The sequence below is a fragment of the Lissotriton helveticus genome, chromosome 6 (genome assembly GCF_964261635.1).
Source record: "Lissotriton helveticus chromosome 6, aLisHel1.1, whole genome shotgun sequence".
NCBI classification, from domain to species: domain Eukaryota; kingdom Metazoa; phylum Chordata; class Amphibia; order Caudata; family Salamandridae; genus Lissotriton; species Lissotriton helveticus.
This window is the reverse complement of record NC_136067.1, coordinates 1793476537-1793495017: the sequence shown is the minus strand read 5'-3', so window position 1 is coordinate 1793495017 and position 18481 is coordinate 1793476537. Positions and strand designations below refer to the sequence as shown.

The 18481-nt window shown below is 44.0% G+C and overlaps 1 protein-coding gene across 1 annotated transcript in view; it reads right to left on the bottom strand.

Annotated features, from left to right (window-relative positions):
- THADA (THADA armadillo repeat containing) overlaps window positions 1–18481 on the bottom strand; it is a 1377633-nt gene that overhangs the window by 732606 nt on the left and 626546 nt on the right. The window contains exon 28 of the mRNA XM_078649688.1: window positions 6041–6130. Coding sequence (XP_078505814.1) covers window positions 6041–6130 — 90 coding nt within the window. The remainder of the gene's footprint in view (window positions 1–6040; window positions 6131–18481) is intronic.

Sequence of the window (18481 nt, the reverse complement as noted above, 5' to 3'; positions counted from 1 at the left end):
TAGCTTCTTGCTTAATCGGGTACAGCCTCTGTGCAGTAGGTTGTGATTTTAACTGGATTTTGTGAGGAGGAGAGTCCTCATCCCATCCCACATGATTTTTATATAAGGCAGGGCTTGAGCTACTGCCCACTTTCTTGCAAGTGTATATTTTTTATGAATTGGAATATGGTTTGAGAAGGCAGGCATAATTATTTCTTCGCCATGTGGGCACTCCCTGACAAACTCTGGAGGCCAGTCTCGTTCAGCTAGAAGGATGTCATAGCCCTTGGAGAGGTTATCCCAAAATAGACCCCTTATTTTTCTAGTCTTATCCCCCTCTATACGCAATGTTATTTCATATATTTTATGAAGTTTGCTAACTCTGGTATCTGCAGTTTCCACCTGAATGTATTCATTCGTGTCCACTGTCTCCAGATGATTCATAAGGACTTTGCGAGCTATGCTCACTTCTGCTGCGCTGTCTAGCATTGTCTGAGCCCATTCTCCGTTTTTCAGCTGTGTCCTCAGTATTCTCGGCATTGTTAATTATTATAATATAATACTGGCTACCTTCTTTTTTGGAAATTGTAATTTTTTATTCAGATGAGCAGGTTCTTTGTCTTTGGACTTGACGTGCTCTTCCCTGTGTTCTGATCGTCCTCTTCTTTCCGATTTCTGCGAGGAAGTCTGAAAAGATTGAGAGGGACGTGTATCAATATCTTGATATCTATAAGGTTTTTTTATATTTTCCCTATTTCTAAGGTTGTATTTTTTCACAGAGGGCTCCCTTTGGGGAGACTTGCATCCTTGATCAGGAGATCTTTCTCTCCGCCGAGGAGACCTTCCTCTGGACTGGAATCTTTTTTCTTTAGGATTGGATTGTTTATTTCCATCCCAGCTCTTTTTTTGATTGTTTAAATTATTTTTTATAAATACCTTTTCAGGACTTTCAACTAGTTGGGGTTTCACTGGTATTCCACCCAAACTATCTCTTCCTAGTTCTTCATAGGATTTTTCTATGATTCTGGCAATTTCAGATGGTTGGTCTGCTATATTTGTCTCTTTTAACCTCTGGCGAATCGCCACATTTGCTGCTTCTCCCTTTATGTTGGCTAATAATATTGCAGAGACCTGCTTGAAATCTTTCAGTAGTTTCATACCGAGAGTTAAGGCGGGTTCTGGACCGTATTCATCTTGAATCTGTTTTAGCACATCTGGTATTACTGACATGGATGGTACACCATGTGTTTTTGTGTAAATGGAAGCAATGACTGTTCCCCAAGTGTCACAGTCCTCCACATGTGGTGTGATTCCCATTGGGAGACAGATAGTCAGAATCCTATGTTTCTCAACAGGGGTGGTATCTGGAAACACCGCCTCTATTTGAGTGATTTTTTGTGCTAGCCAGAAAGGAATTTGTTCCCGTTTTGCGGGTACTTTACCTAGACAGGACTGTATGTTCTGAGGTGTAATTTTATTTGTGTTCCCCTGGTGAGGGATCAGCTGTGGAATTTTAATAGCTGGTTGGACTGTTGAAGTCCGCATTACATATTGGACTAATTGTCTATGTATTTTTATTAATTGTTTTAGCTGTGCTAAAAGCTCTGGTGCAGGCATTTCTTCAATGTCTGGATGTGGTGTATATCCGGCTAGGACCGGCCACGTTGCTCCTGGTCTACCTAGTGGACCGAGCCTGGTGATGTGATTATTATGTTTTAGGGCGCCATGAAACAAGAGCAGGTGCTCTTGGAATTTGAGTGGTATTTCCACTTCCTCGAAAGGAGTGTACTCACTAGGAGGTTCCTCTATTTTGTAATAGTGGAAGTCCTTTGTTACAGCGTTTGCTGCTGGAAAGTTTATCCATGAATAGAATACCTCTGTCTGCCGATATTCGTGTGCCTCAATTACGAATATGACTGTACTACCTCTTGGTGTCAGTCCATTTTCTATAAGTTTTAGGGTTATAGATTTCCTTATGTTGACCGGGATGAGTATTGCATCTGGGTCATTTTCCAGCAGAGTATTGTCTGCGGAGTATTGTCTGCTATTAGGAGTTCAGCTGCTAGTCTCACTGTCTCCCTTTCTTCTACAGTTTCTGACATTCTACTGTCAAGAAGGTTATTTTGTTTATTTGCAGATCAGGTTTCTATGGAAACAAAGATTAGATGCACAATATTTTGGAACAGTGTATCCTTCAACGTTGAATTAACCAAGAACCATACATAGGAGTCTCCTCCTGCGAGGTTTGGCGGATATGACCTTTCACCCACTCCAGACGTCTTTGGAGTATTATGGGAAGAAAGGGGTCTGTGTGAAAAAGCACAACTGAGTTACTCTAATGTCTTGCGTTAGTTTTATCGCCTATCCAAACGGTTGGGCGCCATGTAGTGTAGTTCCTATTATCCCAATAGGCTCTGCGCATTGGAATAATATTTTCAATAGTATAGACCTAGGGCAGAGGTTAACTAAGTCTTCTACCGACGATATTAGACTTAAAGTTTTGTGTTTGCCAGCTAGCTCAGAGTTCACTAGAAACTTTCTCGAATAGGCAAGGAGGATTTTAACCTCCCTGGATAGACAAGAAGGGATTTAGTTTCTGACAACCATAGAACATGACAACTTTGCTCTCCCCTAATCAAGAGTGTATCTCTAGAGTCGTGTGAAAACAAAAGACAACTTATTTTACTCAGTCAGTTCAGTGCATTCTTAGTTTCACCAGATTGTAGAGAAAAGGAAAAGACGGGCGTGTTCAATAAAAGATGTTATTTATTGATCAGTCTCCTTTCTCATACAAGAGAAATGAATCGCTATTATTGCAATACTTGTAGTTAAGTAAAGTGCATACAGTAAAGACAGAATTATAAAATAATACTGTAAAAGCATTGATATGGTTTCTGAGCCATATGATACTTTAAAATGGATAAAATAGATACATACATATATACATTTGACTAATCATACTCAACTGGTGCTTCTAACCACGCCTACCCCAGTGTACCTGACCTAAGCCTAATACGTGGGCGGGAGTAGATAAGTAGCATTTTAAGTTAAGTTTGTTTGCCAAGGGACTGATTCGAGAATTCTCTGCAAGGGGTTATTCAGTTCTGTACCTGAGATCTAGAATGATGGAGGGCTGGTATCTCTTATCCCAGGTCTTGATATTCCAGCTGCCTGCGAGGGCTGCTTGGAAGCGCCGGAGCTGGATTTCTCAGCAGGAGAAAGGCAGCGTCTCGTTCTCAGCGCGTCAGGAAGGCGGGGCAGCGCCTGTGGGCTTCGCTCTCTGCTGGGCTCCTCAGCACGTCTCGCTGCTCCGATCTCGTCACCACCGCATGTGTTTGCTTAAGGCAATGTCGGTAATATTTATACCTGAAAGGTGCCGAGATTGACGTAAGGATGGACATATATACGTCAATAAGGATGTCATATGAACGGGCTCGTTCGCACATTCTTTGCTGAAGTTCTCGGTGAAATCAAAACAATGGTTATGGGAATTTCCCAGGTCGCTGTAGGTTTGATTTGTTTTGAGAACTCCGTATGCCTTATCAGGGGCTGGAGGAATATCGCTTGTCTAATTAGATGGCATGCGTTATGACCTAATCAGATAACGCGCTTCTGTGCCGTGGTGTGGCTTAATCAGATAACGGCTTTTGCACCGTTAGATGGCTGCTAGTTAATTATTAACCAAACCAGGGTCAGGAATAGGGGAATCGATACAGTACCTATAGGAATACATCACAGCTTGGCGACCTTTACACCACTGCCGAGAGCGGGGGCCCACCCCCGGAGGGCTGCAACAGGGTCCCGGGACCCGGCCCCCACCCACCGCGGCAACCACGTCTCGTCGCTGTTCGTCCAGTATTCACAGGGACCGAAAACCACCACCGGGATAGAGAATATGTTCCACTCCGATGAGACCGGACTCTGCCAGGCACCCGCGGCCGATGTTGTTCAATTGAAACCCAGCCGGGTCAGTACTCGAGGTCCCGGCTTACACACTGGAGGAGGCCCAAAAATGAAAGACGGTGTAACTTCGTCAATAAAGGCGATAAAAACTCCGGGAATGCCCCTCTGGGCTCAGCAACCATTCAGACACACGGGAGTCTGGCGGGAGGTCAGGATGAAGTTCAGGATAAGTCCGCCAGCGAGGGAGGTCGACGGAGCCGGGAGCTTATGCGGCCATCTTGGATGCTTGCGTAGCTCCTCCCCTAAATTACCCTATAGTTGCTGCATAAAAAGACTTTAGAAATAGAGGAAGACAGCCTAGACTGGCTTAGATTTTGGGGGTTTCCTCCTCATGGATGTGTAGGGGCAGTGTGTTCAACAGACACATGACTGGAAGGAGGAAGTAACTATAAGTTAGGATTCTCCGGCTAAATCTTAGGAGAGTCATAAAATGTGTCAAATGACAGAACAGATAAAAATTCAGCTTGATGACCAGAATATGAGTGCTCGGTTTGGTTCTAGCTTAGCACAAATATCTCTGTACTAAAGTGCTCAAGAGCTCTAAGATTTAAATCCTGGCTGTGACAGATAATAAAAGCCAAGAGGGTTCTGCAGGATTAAAAAGTAAGGGAATAGAACATCTTATGCAGGATGGGATTATTTTCTTGATATGTACCTTATTGCTCTAATGTAACACCTACATGATCTTGAGCAATTATAAACCTGCATAAGGAATACACAATAGCATAGCTAATAGGTGCTCTGTAGGTATCTTCCACGCCACACAAAACAAAATTACAATTTTTATATTCTTACTTATTTATTTTTGTGTTTTATAGAGCGCAAACTTGACCCGTTAGGGTATCAGAGCACTTTACAGGAATCATAGAAATGTACAACAGGCTTGGAATCACAACAATATACAAAAGGTAAAGAGGGGCAGGGTAGGATATATAAAGGAAAGAGGACATGTATGTACAGTTTGCATTTTATAGTTACTGGAGACAAGTCCCCAGGTTTTGAGGAGAGGTGACTAGGTAATCCGAGGCGAGGCGCTAGTCTGTAGTTGATCAAGGTCTCTGTGCTGGTTGGAGGCAACATTCAACAGATGAATGTACCCATATGGAAGGCTTTGGCCTCCTTTTTGAAGGGGGCCAGAGAAGGGATTCTTCTGATGGCGGGCGGGAGAGAGTTCCATATTCTTGGAGCGGCCCCAGAGAAAGCCCGATTGTAAGGTTTTTATTTTCTGGAACCGTGCAGGTTGTAGCAGGAGGTCTCTGGCGGATCGGGAGTTTGAGTATAAGGCCTTGTGTGTGATGCAGGCCAGTTTAAGCTGTATTCTAGCCTCAAAAGGAAGCCAGTTCAAAGCTTTCAGGCGTGGAGAAATGTGGTTGTATTTTCTAGAGCTGGTAAGAAGTCTGGCGGCAGTGTTGAGGTAGGCTTTTAGGGGTGCCATGGAGATCTTAGGTAAACCCAAGAGGGTAGAGCAGTTGTATTCCAGTCTGGAAATGACAAGTGCTTGGACTGCCATTTTTAGGTCAGCAGCTTCGAGGAAGGGTTTCAGTTTCCTAAGGTAGCTCAGGTGGAATCTGGCTGATTTGGCTATCACGTTGATGTGGTACCGCATGTTCAAATTGCTGTCAATATAGGAGATATTCGCTGTGCGTAGAACTTTGGCAAGAGGTTCAAGGTAAAGGTTGAAGAGGGTAGGGGACAGGGTTGATCCTTGAGGGACTCCAACTGTGACCGGAGAATTCCGCAAGTATATAAACTTGAGGCCTCAAATGTATAATACTGAGCTCTGTATGACATTAGTATGAATAATAACCCTTTCACACTTCTGGTATTTTATGGAATCCCAATAAAAATAAATTTTTCTTATACTAAAGTTTAAAATTAACTTGTATAGTGTCAGTTGTAATACAAGGCATGCCCTAAGTGCCTTAACTAGTGAGACAAATAAACTCAGTTTACAGGTATGAAAACACAAACACAAAAACACTTAAAGCCTTAAGAACATAATCAAGATCACAAGACTAAAATGTCAGCTCGTTCAAAGTGTGGTTACAGTGATGTTCCATCATTTGGGAAGAAGGCACAACCAATACACACTCCTCACCTGTCCACTGTATTGGCCACAATTTCCAGTTGCTTGAGAAGAAACGGATACAATGACGGAAATCGAGAAAAGAACTCTCTACCTGTCATTCTGCAAAGACAAAAATAAGATATGAGCTATTTTTGTCAAAATAGGTTGAGGGTGATATACTGTAGCTACTTGAGGAAATCACATTTGCATTTTTACAATCTCTTGGACAAGAAGAATACGCTACCAAAGAAACAAGCACATGAAAAGACTAAAAGTTAAATAATTCCTACCAGCCTTGACCAATAACAGTCATTTTATTTACAGATCAACAAAATGAGATACCTAATTAGGGCAATGTATTTAAAGGGAGTAAAAGTATTACTATTTTACTTATGCAATTGGGTAAACCAAGGGAAGCCCAGAGATAACAGAGTACTTCCCCAGAACATAACGTCTCCCCTGAGCCGACTAGGAAAGATAGCACATCACAAAGTATACCTCCTGTTGAGATCCCAAGGGACGAGGTGGCGAGCTTGGCCACCTCATCAAATCCAGCATATGTTCCAAATGATACCATACGAGACACAGGACCATCACGATGTGGTCAAAAGGTCAAGTTGGAGTTATTATCTTGGAACATAGCGGGCCTTTCAAATAAATTAAGGGATCCAATTTTTGTTGAACTCATTGACAAGTATGAAGTGATCTGCCTGCAGGAATGCTGGGAGAAGACTGAGCTACATATAATGGGGTTTCGTACACACTTCCTTGCAGCTCAACCTAACACTAAAGGGAGGTGTGCCGGGGGGCTTTGTACCTATATATCTAATAAAAGCAGTATAACTAGTAATTGCTTATCCACTGGGGGAGCTCAATATTATCAACTTCTCACATTAAGGTCAGGTGAAAACCACCCTATTCTCCTGATTAATTTTTACAATAATATCCCAAAGGAGGCCCTACAAAGGGCCCTAGAGAAATTAAACGATGCTATCTGCAGTGGGGCTGGGATCTGACCAGAAAGAACATCTTATCATCTTGACGGGGGACTTTAATTGCCATCTATGTATGTATAGCGAGACGGAGATATGTGGCATGGTGAACCTCAGGGGTGACCCTTGCACCCATTTCGAGCACTCTGCACTCGGAAACCTTTTAAACAACTTATTATTTGACTGGGACCTGGGCTTTGCAAACGAACTCTGTGTCCCCTCTATTAAATTTGAACCTACTTTTTGTGGGCGGGAGTCCCGTACAATCATAGATTTCACATTGGTCTCTAATAATTACCATCGCAGTGTGCTCTCGTTTACTCTAGAGCACATCGCACTTAGCGACCATTATCCAATTGGTTCTAGCTATGAAATAGGGCAGAGAGGTAGTAATGCCACCAATGTAGCGGAAAACATCTACTTACATAGGATTTCCTTGGCCAGAACCCATGGATATGCAATTAAATGGTGCAAAGTAAACTCATATAGCTTTCTAGAGAATTTGGAAGTGGAACAGATAAATGATTTTATGACTTGTTTAGAAGAGAATCCTAACCCCACTAAGGTCATTGCAGCATTTCAAAAGATTCAAGTCCACATTAGTAATAAACTAACTGGTTCAGTACGAAAGGGGGGCCAGAGCAAAGCAGAGGGATGGTTCAATCATGAGTGTTCCAAAGCCCACTGTCATTTGATTCAGACCTTAAAAAAAGCCCAGAGAAACCAGCTGGATATTAGAGTAGCCAGAGCTTCCTATAAGGATGCTCTAAAAAAACGGATGAAGGAATTGAAGCAGTCTGCATGGGAAGCTCTAACTAAAGCGAGTGTATTAAAAGACACTACTGCATTTTGGAATGCAGTTAACGCTCCTTTTTTCGTGGAGAGAAATGCTGACCAGATAGAGATTGTTATCGAAGAAACCCTCTGGGTAAATTATTTTACCGATTTATATAAACAAGAGACTTGTATTGGATTAACAACATCAGTGTGGGAAGGTATGATCCCCATAGAACCTGATGTACCGGATTTATTCCCCCTTAGTGTAGTTTTCTCTTTAGACGAAGTAGAAACAGCATTGGCAGAGAGTTCCAACAGTAAAGCCCCGGGACCAGGCGGCATCCCAATTGACATCTACAAGGATAACGTCGCCCTGTGGGCACCACTCCTGACCAATGTTTTAAACAGCTGCAATACCAAAGGTTTCCCAACCACTTGGCAGGAAGCTATTGCTGTCCCCATATTCAAGAAGGGGGATAGAAATGATCCCAAATGCTATAGGCCTATCTCTCTTCTTGGCACTGTCGAACAAGGCCTAAATCTGGCCTTAGTAATAGGCAAATATTCGGCAGCAAAGAGGGGCAATTTATTTATGACCTTCGTAGATCTCAGCTCGCCTTCGACTGTTTGAACCACAATATCCTGTGGGCTACCCTGGCAGATCTTGGTATCGACTTTAATATTCTTAATTTCTTAAAAGAGCTTTATAGAGGAGTAGAGGAGAAGGTCCGTTTTGGAAAACTGGGAGAATGTACATCCAAATTCCCAATTGAGAAAGGGGTGCGCCAGGGATGCATCCCGGCCCCTTTTCTCTTTAATTTATACATAAATGGGGTGGCAGACCATTTATCAAAATTAAAGGCGGACTACCCACAAATTGAAGGTGAAAGTGTCCCTATCTTCCTGTATGCCGACGACGCGGTCATTATGGCCCGAACACAAATTGGCCTTCAAAAGACCTTAACTAGCTTCGCGACATACATGGGCGATAGGGGCCTTAGGATTAATATAGGAAAGACTTTTACCATGTGTTCTGCTAAAAGGGCAAATACTACTTGTAATATTAATTTAGGTAAATCTAAGATAGGCTTATCTGACACTTTTTCCTATTTAGGAATTGTTTTTAATAAGAAGGGCACCTGGAGATCAGCAATTATGACAAGAAATTTAGCCTTTTCACGGGCATTAGGTGCTCTAAAGCAATTCGCAAATAAGTTTGGGGACAGGCCAGTGCGCATTTTGATCGATATATATAAAGCGAAATGTGTCTCGGCGGCCATATATGGAGCTGGCATCTGGGGAGTTGCAGATTGCCATGAAATCCAAATAAAAGAAAATGGTTTTCTCTGCTATCTGCTTGCTGTTCCCCGCTCCACCTCCACCTACGTCTGCCACAAAGAATTACCGTTGTCTTTTATTTCTGATCTAATCAAAATTAGTCCTATGTTGTTGTGGCATAAGATCTGGACTACAGTAGAAACTGTCCCTAACAGGGCGATTGTTGCTGACTGCACTAAACTCGAAGGTTCCAATAGGATCCAATGGTTGTCTTATGTACGGGAATTTTCTATAAGTATCGGGCATCCTGAATTTTATGATTCCCCGGAGACACTGTCTTCGATCTCCAGACGGGCACTGAAAGAACTTTGCCTGGCCCATCTGGAAGATCAACGTTGGTACCTCGAGAGCAAGAAGACCTCTGTCATTCATCATCATTTTCTGCTGCAAAACACTGGGCTACCACTTTATTTATCACCTGATCAGACTAGCTATAGCAGAATGCTTTTAGCACGTTTGAGAATTGGAAGTTTCTTTAGGTTGATAACTTTTCCTGTCCAAAATGATTGGTCATCACAACTACCAACTTGTTCGTGTGACGATCATTCCACTCAATCAACCATTCATTTTGTTTTATTTTGCAAATTTTATGAGTGGGGGCGGAAAAGATATTTACTACCTCCTTAAAACTTGGAACTTTAGACAAAGCAGACCTGCGTTATTTAAATTAATGACCTTAGCCGATGAAACGACTATCAATGCTGTGTCCAGGTACCTTAAATATGTTATTAGATGCAGATTGACTATGGTTTGATTGCAATTTCATTAACTGCTGATCTATTTCTGCACCCTGGTGTAAGGGGAGTTTTGATATTTGATACTCATGAATCATGCATTGTATATAGCTTCTTTTAAATCAATTTGTCATCATTTTATTGCATGTAATCTTTCTATCTGCTTTTATGATTTTAATGTAAACTCGAATAAAGCTATCTTTGATTTGATTTGAACAGAGTACTTCATTTGCACTAAAACAATTATTACCCCCACCAGTTTTTCAGTGTCAAAGATGTATCAGTTTCTATTGAATCATTTGAAATGTAGGTGTCGGTTCTTTCTGCTGAACACACATCCCGCAAACATGTTACTAAGCGAAAGACTTACTTAGATATAATGTAAAGTTAGCTAATATTATCACATCCTATTACAGCAACCAAATTTTGTTTGTAGCGAGCGCGGGAGTAATGGCTGTAGCCATTCCATTATAGACTTCTCATATTTAAAAAATCTGAATGTACATAGGACCATACTAATAATATAATCCTTATCACTATAGTTGCACCTCAGTCTCGCAATATCAAGATTTACTTTCTCATGTAGTCTAATATCAATTAGTTTGGTTTATATTGTGATGGTTGCAAGTTTTTTCTCGTTTTGAGTGAGCCAGCAGCCCATTCTCCCAACTCGCAGTATCTTTGATATTTCACCTGATCATCCCTCAGAGTGTAGTTTCCAAATAACATAACAACAGACCTGTGACTGTCAAGGCTGCACCCTCATCACGGTTTTTAATAGGTTTGTTTTTTAGTTTTTTTAACAGCAGTGCTACGTCCTTTCACCTTCCTGGTTAAACAATAGTGCTTGGATACACTGCGGTCTACTAACTAGCTCAATATCTGGGGTAAAACTCCATCAGAATCCCAGACACCTTCTGCTTTCCCATCCTGGCTTCTGTGGTGGCTCTTAAAATCATCTTTTTGGTTTAAGACATGTAATAACATATGTAGAAAGAGCTTTAAAAACAGACAAACACAACATTCTCCACTGCTTATGCAGGAAATTCAACCTCTAAATCTTTTCTAGATGGAAATGTAATTTTACATCTGTCTGCCGTTGCTCTTGCCCTACTACAACCTCTCTTTTCCTTCTCCACCACTCTCACTACTAACAACCCTACCCACATTCTCCACTCAAGCCTGCAGTAATTCTGATTGTCCTTGTAGAATCCCAGATGCTCCATATGTTGTTCTATTGCCCCCTCAAAACTCTCCTCTCCTTTACAATGCCTGTGTTGTGTGAAGATTGCACTGTCCCTATAAAAGGTTTCTAAGATCTTTTAATGGCATTCACAACAACTGGACCCGCCAGATTCTTTGCGTTTTCCAGCTGTTAGCAGCTTGGCACTTGTTACTGCTGCACCTTTCACTAGATTAATGTCTGGAAGCCCGAAAAGTGCATACTGCCAAGATATGTTGCAATGGGGTCCATTCAGCACAAAGGAAACATAGGTCTGAAACATCTGTTGCAAATCTGGCTATTTTCTCAGGAGTATAACGCAGCTGGTGTGATATAAAATGCACATTCAGACGACTTTTTTGTTAACAAGGTTATGCCTTCTCTGAAACATTACTTTTATGAAGCCAGATGTTTGAGCTATGGGCTAGTGAGAGCTCCTGTATAGTTAGAACTATCTACTTCCTAATATACAAGGTTTCTCTGAGGACTCTCATGATTATCAAACACACAATAAGGGATGGTAGGAATGCTTGTAGTAAGTCTAGCCACTGGCAGTCACTCAAGGTAGCATTACAAACTACTGTTCTTTGCTCTTCATGCCACCTCAATTAGAACCCACCCATGTGCAAATCAGTCTTGATCCTGCTCCAATAGGAACACTCCAGCCCTTACTGCCAAGCTAGGTCCTCCCTGCCGGGCCGGACTGGGAACCCAAAGCAGCCCTGGCAATATTCTCAAACCAGCCCCTGAAGAACTGCCTAGCCCCGGAGGCTGGAAATGCTTGCCTGCTGCTTTTGTTACTGTGGGCTGATATTGCAACACTACTACAAAACCGGGCCCTAATAACAAAACCGACCCACACCCTTCCAGCCTCCCGGGGAAATGCTTGATGCCCGGGCCGGCCAGTCCTGCCCTGCCTCCCTGTACCATAACACATGCAACCAAAGACTAATTTAGCCCTGATTGGGGCACGTCAATCAGATGTAGCTAGGTTCCAGTGTCATAGTGAGCATATGAAAAGAGCCAATCAGATCTTGGGTTGCTTGCGTTCTGGTTCATTGAAGACCTGGTAACACCAAAACTTCATTATAGTTAAGAAATAAAGTAAAATTCCAAAACCAGTTTAGTTACAATACAATATAATAGGCATAGAGCGCACGGCTGCTTCAGCGGAAGCGTCCTGGCGCTGGCAATAGGACCACAGACAGTACAGCATTTATCTTTAGGCCACAGAGCCGTAAGTATTAAAAAGATAAGTCTGCACACTTTTCCTTAACACTGTTCAACAACTTTGCGTAAGGAACAAAAAGGATCTTCCTCCTTGTCTAACCCTGCAGGAAAGGGGGTATATGTGAGTTTTAAAGAGTTGGACCTCAGGGGTCTGCTCTAATTTAATGCAGCTAGTAATCAGCAACCAATGCAGGTGCCAAGACCAGCTGACACAGAGTACCAGATTTTGAATAATTTGCAAACGTTGGAGGAGGTAGGCCGGTAAGCCCAAATATAGACTATTCGCATAGTTAATTCAGAGGCATGGACAATGGTCTTAAGGGCTGCAACTGGGACGAAGAGCAGCATTCTCCTGAGCGATTTCAAGGTTGCAAAGCAGCTAGTAGAGACTGCTTCGACCTGAGGTTCAAACGACAAAGTAGAATCAAAGTTGACGCCCAGGTTTCTCACACAGGAAGATGACTCACGGGGCAAACCAAGCTCCGAAGGCTTCAATTGTGGTAATATGAATGAATGAATGAATGAATGAATGAATGAAAACAAGCTTTATTTCGATACTTTGCACATATCTTAAAAAGCATTACAGACAAATTTTTTTAAAAAGATGAGTACATATAAAAACGATTCTAATTCATATTTTACATCATTTGCATAAAACTGCTGGGGGCAGTAAAACGGAATGTGCAACTTACTGCTTGTGTACTGATTTTAGCTTAAAAGACCTGATCCGCCAGGCCCATGCTAAGAATTTGGCTAAACAGAAAGCAAACAAAGGGCGGGGGTCAGATCTTAAAATGTGAAGAGCCTCAAGGTGAGATCTAGTTCCAAGACTCCTACACAAAGGCTTTAGCCAGGAGCGGCGCGGGGCAGTATAGGCTGGACACTCAAAGAGAAGATGGGACACAGACTCTGGCCTACTGGTGCAAAACGGGCAAAATGTGGATAGGTGTAATGATGACCTCCAGCTGGCAACCAGTTTGCCCACTGGCAACAGACCCAACCTAAATTTGATGTAGAGTGCCCTGTCCCATGGTTTGCTAAGCTGGTCCAGGTAAGGTTCATAACAAGGAAAGTCCTTCAGCAAAAGAAATTCAACAGTGGTTCTGCAAAGGCGGGGATTACAATTCAAGGCATTCGTCACCCATGACCAATACAAAGATTTCAGTGTCTGCTTGGGCGGGGCTGATCTGCTATCCCATGCATCCTTGAGACCTAGTGCAATGAGAAGACGCTTGGTTTCTTTGAGCCAGCGGATTTTGGACCAGCCTGGTGACAAGAGCAGCTCTTTTAGCCCGTCAGCATAACTAGATAGTTTGGGTACCCTCCAAATGCGTGCCCAGAGGAGAAGGGGCCGCAGCCTTGCCTGGTCACCTATCGGTCGAGTACCTGCATCAAGTAGAATTGGGGGGGCGAGAGTGCTGTGCGGCAGTCCCATGAGGTCTCTATGGAATTTATTTTCAACACTGGTAAAAATGTCTGTGTTCTGAAAACCCCATAGTACTGATCTGTAGAGGGCTGCACTCACCCCCCTTGCCCTATAGATATCCAAAACGGGACCGACAGGCTTGAGGATAGAGGTCCGTTGTTCTTTCATTAATGCCCCTACCACCTTCCTGTGGGCCAGCGATGCCTTTTGTTGGTGGGGTTGCCAGCTCATTGAGTCACTAAGACGAATGCCCAAATAGTCAAATTCCTTTACTCTTTCTAGTGGAACAGAGTCCAGAGATGGTGGGGTAACGAATTTCTTCCGAGAATTCATTACCAGGAACTTGGTTTTACTGACATTTATAGAAAGACCCCTTGCTGCGCAAAAGTCTTTAAAACCAGTGAGTAGGCATTGGAGGCCTGCAGGTGTTTTTGAGATCAGGAGGGTGTCATCTGCGAAGAGGAGAGTAGGAATTTTCCTACCAGCCAGGGTTGGTGCATCAGCCGGATGTTTAAGGAGATGCTCCACCACTCCATTAACATATAGGGAGAATAGAGTGGGGGCGAGAACACAACCCTGGCAGACTCCCCTATTCACAGAGATGCGAGAGGTTTTTTGGCCCTGATCCCCCCACCTGATCTGAGCAAAATTGTCCTCGTGTAGTTGGACGAGCATATGCAGTAAGTACTGGGGAATACCCATCCTGCCCAAGACCCGCCACAGTTGGTCTCGTGGAACTAAGTCAAATGCTGTGCGTAGATCTATAAACGCGAGGTACAGGCTACATTTGCCCAGGACAACTACTTTCCAAATTATCATGAGGAGCCGAAATGTTTGCTCAATTGTGCCAGTGCCAGTTCTAAATCCCGCCTGGAAATCCGAAAGGATTTTTTCATCCTCCATCCACTGCTGGATCCTTCCCAGGACTACTTTGCCAGCAATCTTCTGCGTAGAATCGAGCAAGCTGATTGGGCGATAATTTGCGGGGTCGTCCCGAGTCCCTTTTTTAAAAATTGGGACGACCTCCGCTCCCTTCCATGAGGCCGGGAGACCTCCACCCCTCAATACAGCATTCAGAAGTGCGACAATTAGGCTGCTCCATTCGTACATGTTGTCCCTTATAAGATCGCCTGGGATTCCATCCAGCCCTGCAGCTTTATTTGGAACCAAGCATTTGATTGCCCCCTCAACTTCCTTGATAGTAAAAAGGTCAGCTTTAGTGTGAGCTGTGCTGTGATGGGAGCAAAGGCCGGGCAGTTGGATCATGTGGTTGGCTGGGGAACCCCCAGATGAAGAGTAGAGCTGGGAGAAGTGAGCATACCACGCCTCCCCAGTAATATTACATGTCATAAGAGCGGCAACGGGTTTAGATCTCACGCTCACCAGATCCCAGAAGCCCTTTGAGTCTTTCTTGGAGCTTGCCTCTGTAAGGTTGGACCAAAATAGAGTTTCGTGCTCCACCCTGGCCGTAGATAGTGTCTTCCGGTATCTTTTCCTTGCTAATTTGATGATATTAGCCTCCTTAGATTTCACTGCTCTGATGAGATCACATTTTGCAGAGCGACAGGCAGGGGTGAACCAGGAGTCTCCAATTTTGTTAGTGCTTTTTCTCTTCCTTCTCCCTTCTGCTGGAGCAATAGTAAACAAATCTCCTAAAGCTTTAGTTGTTTCAGTGAAAAGTTGCAGAGCGTCCATGTTACCAGGGCAACTAGCATCAATCCCTACTTTGGCTTTGGACATTATTGAGTTTACAATTGCCAATTTCCCTTCATCAGTGGCGACTTTGCTCCATTTGAGCCTCCTTCCACAGTTCGAAGGACAGACTTCATGGGTTAGCTTCCATGCGTGGGGGGGGAGTTTATCTTCGGGCCCCTCCAAGGGGAAGACAATGATAGTGCTAAAAAGTTGTGGTCACTATCAGCCGTTGTTACAACTTCCATGTCGAGCAGATGGGCCCAAAGCTTAAAGTTCAGGAGAATGTAATCGATGCGAGAGGTGTGGCCAGCCCTATTGAAAGTGTGGGCCCCATTGGGATCGGATTTGGATCTGCCATTTACTGCCCTTAGGCCAAATTCCATACAAAGGGCGTTAAGATTTATGGCCCCCTGTGACCATTTTTTGATAGGATCAAGTGTTAGTACAGGGATACCTCTCCTAGAATCTGCCTCCCAGGTGTCTAAAATGTCCTCACTAGCAAGAGGCTCGAAGGAGCAATTAAAATCCCCAGCAAGAAGGACGTGGGAATTGACGTTACAGGTTCCGAGTTCATCTTCTAGGCCTAGTTGTGACAGCATGGACACGCCGACTCTTGCCCCCCTAAGGTAGATGTTAAATATTTCTAAATTTTCCCCCCCCAGACCTTTAACTACTAATCTCTGCAGGTCGGGGGAGTGTCAGGATTCCCCGGCCGCTGGTAAATCACTGCCTGCAATGCGAGTCGGTAAGGGGCTCAAAAACTACAACCCCCATGATCCTTAGCGCGGCGCGCTGGAATGACGCTGTGCGACCGGAAGGAATATCAGGGCGTTTTCAGAGAGAAACGCTGCCGATTATTCCTCCTGGCGAGCAAGTTTGTTTGCTTGTGTTTCCTGTGTTCTAGTTGGCGTTTGTCGTGGTGAGCTGAGGTAAGCTCACGTTATCGTTGCTCTGGATCCGTGGATTACTTGGGAGGGGCTTAGGAAGCGCCCGCAACGAGAGCAGAGTTCAGGTGTTCTCAGCACCTGTTTTGTGGATTACTGTGGAGGGGCTTAGGAAGCGCCCGTTTCAAGAGCGGAGAACGCTGTTACAGGTTTTCCACTGATCGGGGGGGTGCTTGTGTTTGCGTGCATTCCTGGGAGCACTGTGTTCGTTTACCCACTCCAAAACTAACTACGGGGAGTGTGATTCTTCTATACCTGCCGGACACCTAGGCTTAGGTGCCGCATGTTCATCTAGGAGTTTTTTCATTTCTGTTGGCGCCTGCAGAGAAGTATCTGCATAGACGCTGAATTGTTGCTTTGCGCTGGGCATATTTTCTGTTGCTAAGTTGGTACCAGGAACTTACTTGGTGAACTCTATTAGGGGTTGCATGAATCGTTTAGGGGTTGACTTTTTCGCTTCCTGCACTGACCCTTGAACTTGCTGATCATACATATCCTCGGAGGGGGAAACCTTACGATCTGTAAGGAGATACCGGAAAGGAGTGATATTTATCTATTTTGTATCCTGGGGCATTCTGGTTTACTTCATCCCCATTCTGGGTAGGTGTACCTACATCTCCTCTGTTCATCTGGCTAATGTTACCGAAAGGGGAAAAAACAGTGGTTTACTTATGTTTTCTTTTGTTGTGTCTTTAAGTAGGAAAACCAGGGGATTTAGAAGAAGCCCTTCATATCACCCTTTGTTTCTGCATACCTGTAGGATATTGCAGGTGAGGAAAAGAGTAACGTCTTGTATAAGTTAGTTACCAGCTGAGGGTTAACATTCCACTCATCCCTTGCTTTCTATATCTGCAGGTTTTCGGTTCCAGTTGCCCAGCTGTCCCCCTCCGGACCTATCTTTTCCCCCGCTTGATCTCCTTAATAGTCTGTGACATTGACAGCCAGACTTGGGATGATCTAGAGGTGGGCCCCCTTTATAGCATCAATCCAATCCTGAGGAGCAACCACGAAAGTCTTGACAGAATAATCGGCCCAAGAGTTCTGTTCCTCCTGGTTGGATTAATCCAAGGGATGGCCACCTTAGACGACGTACTGGCCGCACTAGTCTTAGTGCAGGCGGAATTAGCCACCTCCCGCCAGGAAACAGCCGCGTTGCAGGCACGGATGGATGCCTTACAGCGGAACCCTTTTGATGTAGGGAACCCCGCCCCTCAACCAGCCTCAGTAGTGGTAGAAATGCCTTCCCCTGTCCCATTAGCCCCCCCTGAAAGATTTCTGGGAGATAGAAAAAAGGTGCAGGTATTCATGACTCAGGTGATGTTACATTTTACCTGTAAACCCAAATATTTTCTTACTAACCAATCCAGGGTTTCTTTTCTAATTTCCTACTTGGGTGGAGAGGCAGCTCAGTGGGCGGTCCCTATCGTCAAGAATAACGATGCAATCCTTTATGATTGGGATTTGTTTCGTACCGAATTTGAAAAGACTTTTGACAGGAGAGCAGAAACCTTTTCCGCTGATAAGGAATTGCTTGTCCTCAAACAAGGCAATTCCGATTTAGTCACATATCTGAACCACTTTAGGAGGTTGATTGCGGAAACTGATTGGCCTGATGCTAAGCAGATGGTTTTGTTCTACCAAGGACTCACAGAAAATTTAAAGGATGTCATAGCCCAGGTTGAACCCCAGCCTACAACATGTGCGGCGTTTATTGATTTGGCCTTGCGTCTGGACCACAGGTTACGAGAAAGAAAAGGAGAGCAAGGAAGAAAAGACAGACCACTACTCTTGGGTGACAAACCAACAAGTGGGGAAAAGCATGAGGGAAAAGCAGAACCTATGGAAATTGGAGTGGTACGAGCGTCCCTAACCTCGAGTGAAAGAGAACATCGCCGCAAATTTGGGCTCTGTCTTTACTGTGGGAAAAAAGCGTTTACTTCTGCACCGGTATTAATCCATGCTGATCCGAAACTCCCCTTTGTGGTGGAAGCTGATGCTTCAGAACTAGCAGTCGGAGCCGTTCTCTCGCAAAGGAATGAGAGTACAGGTCATCTCCATCCCATCGCGTTCATGTCTCGCAAATTGAATACCGCCGAACGTAACTATACCATTG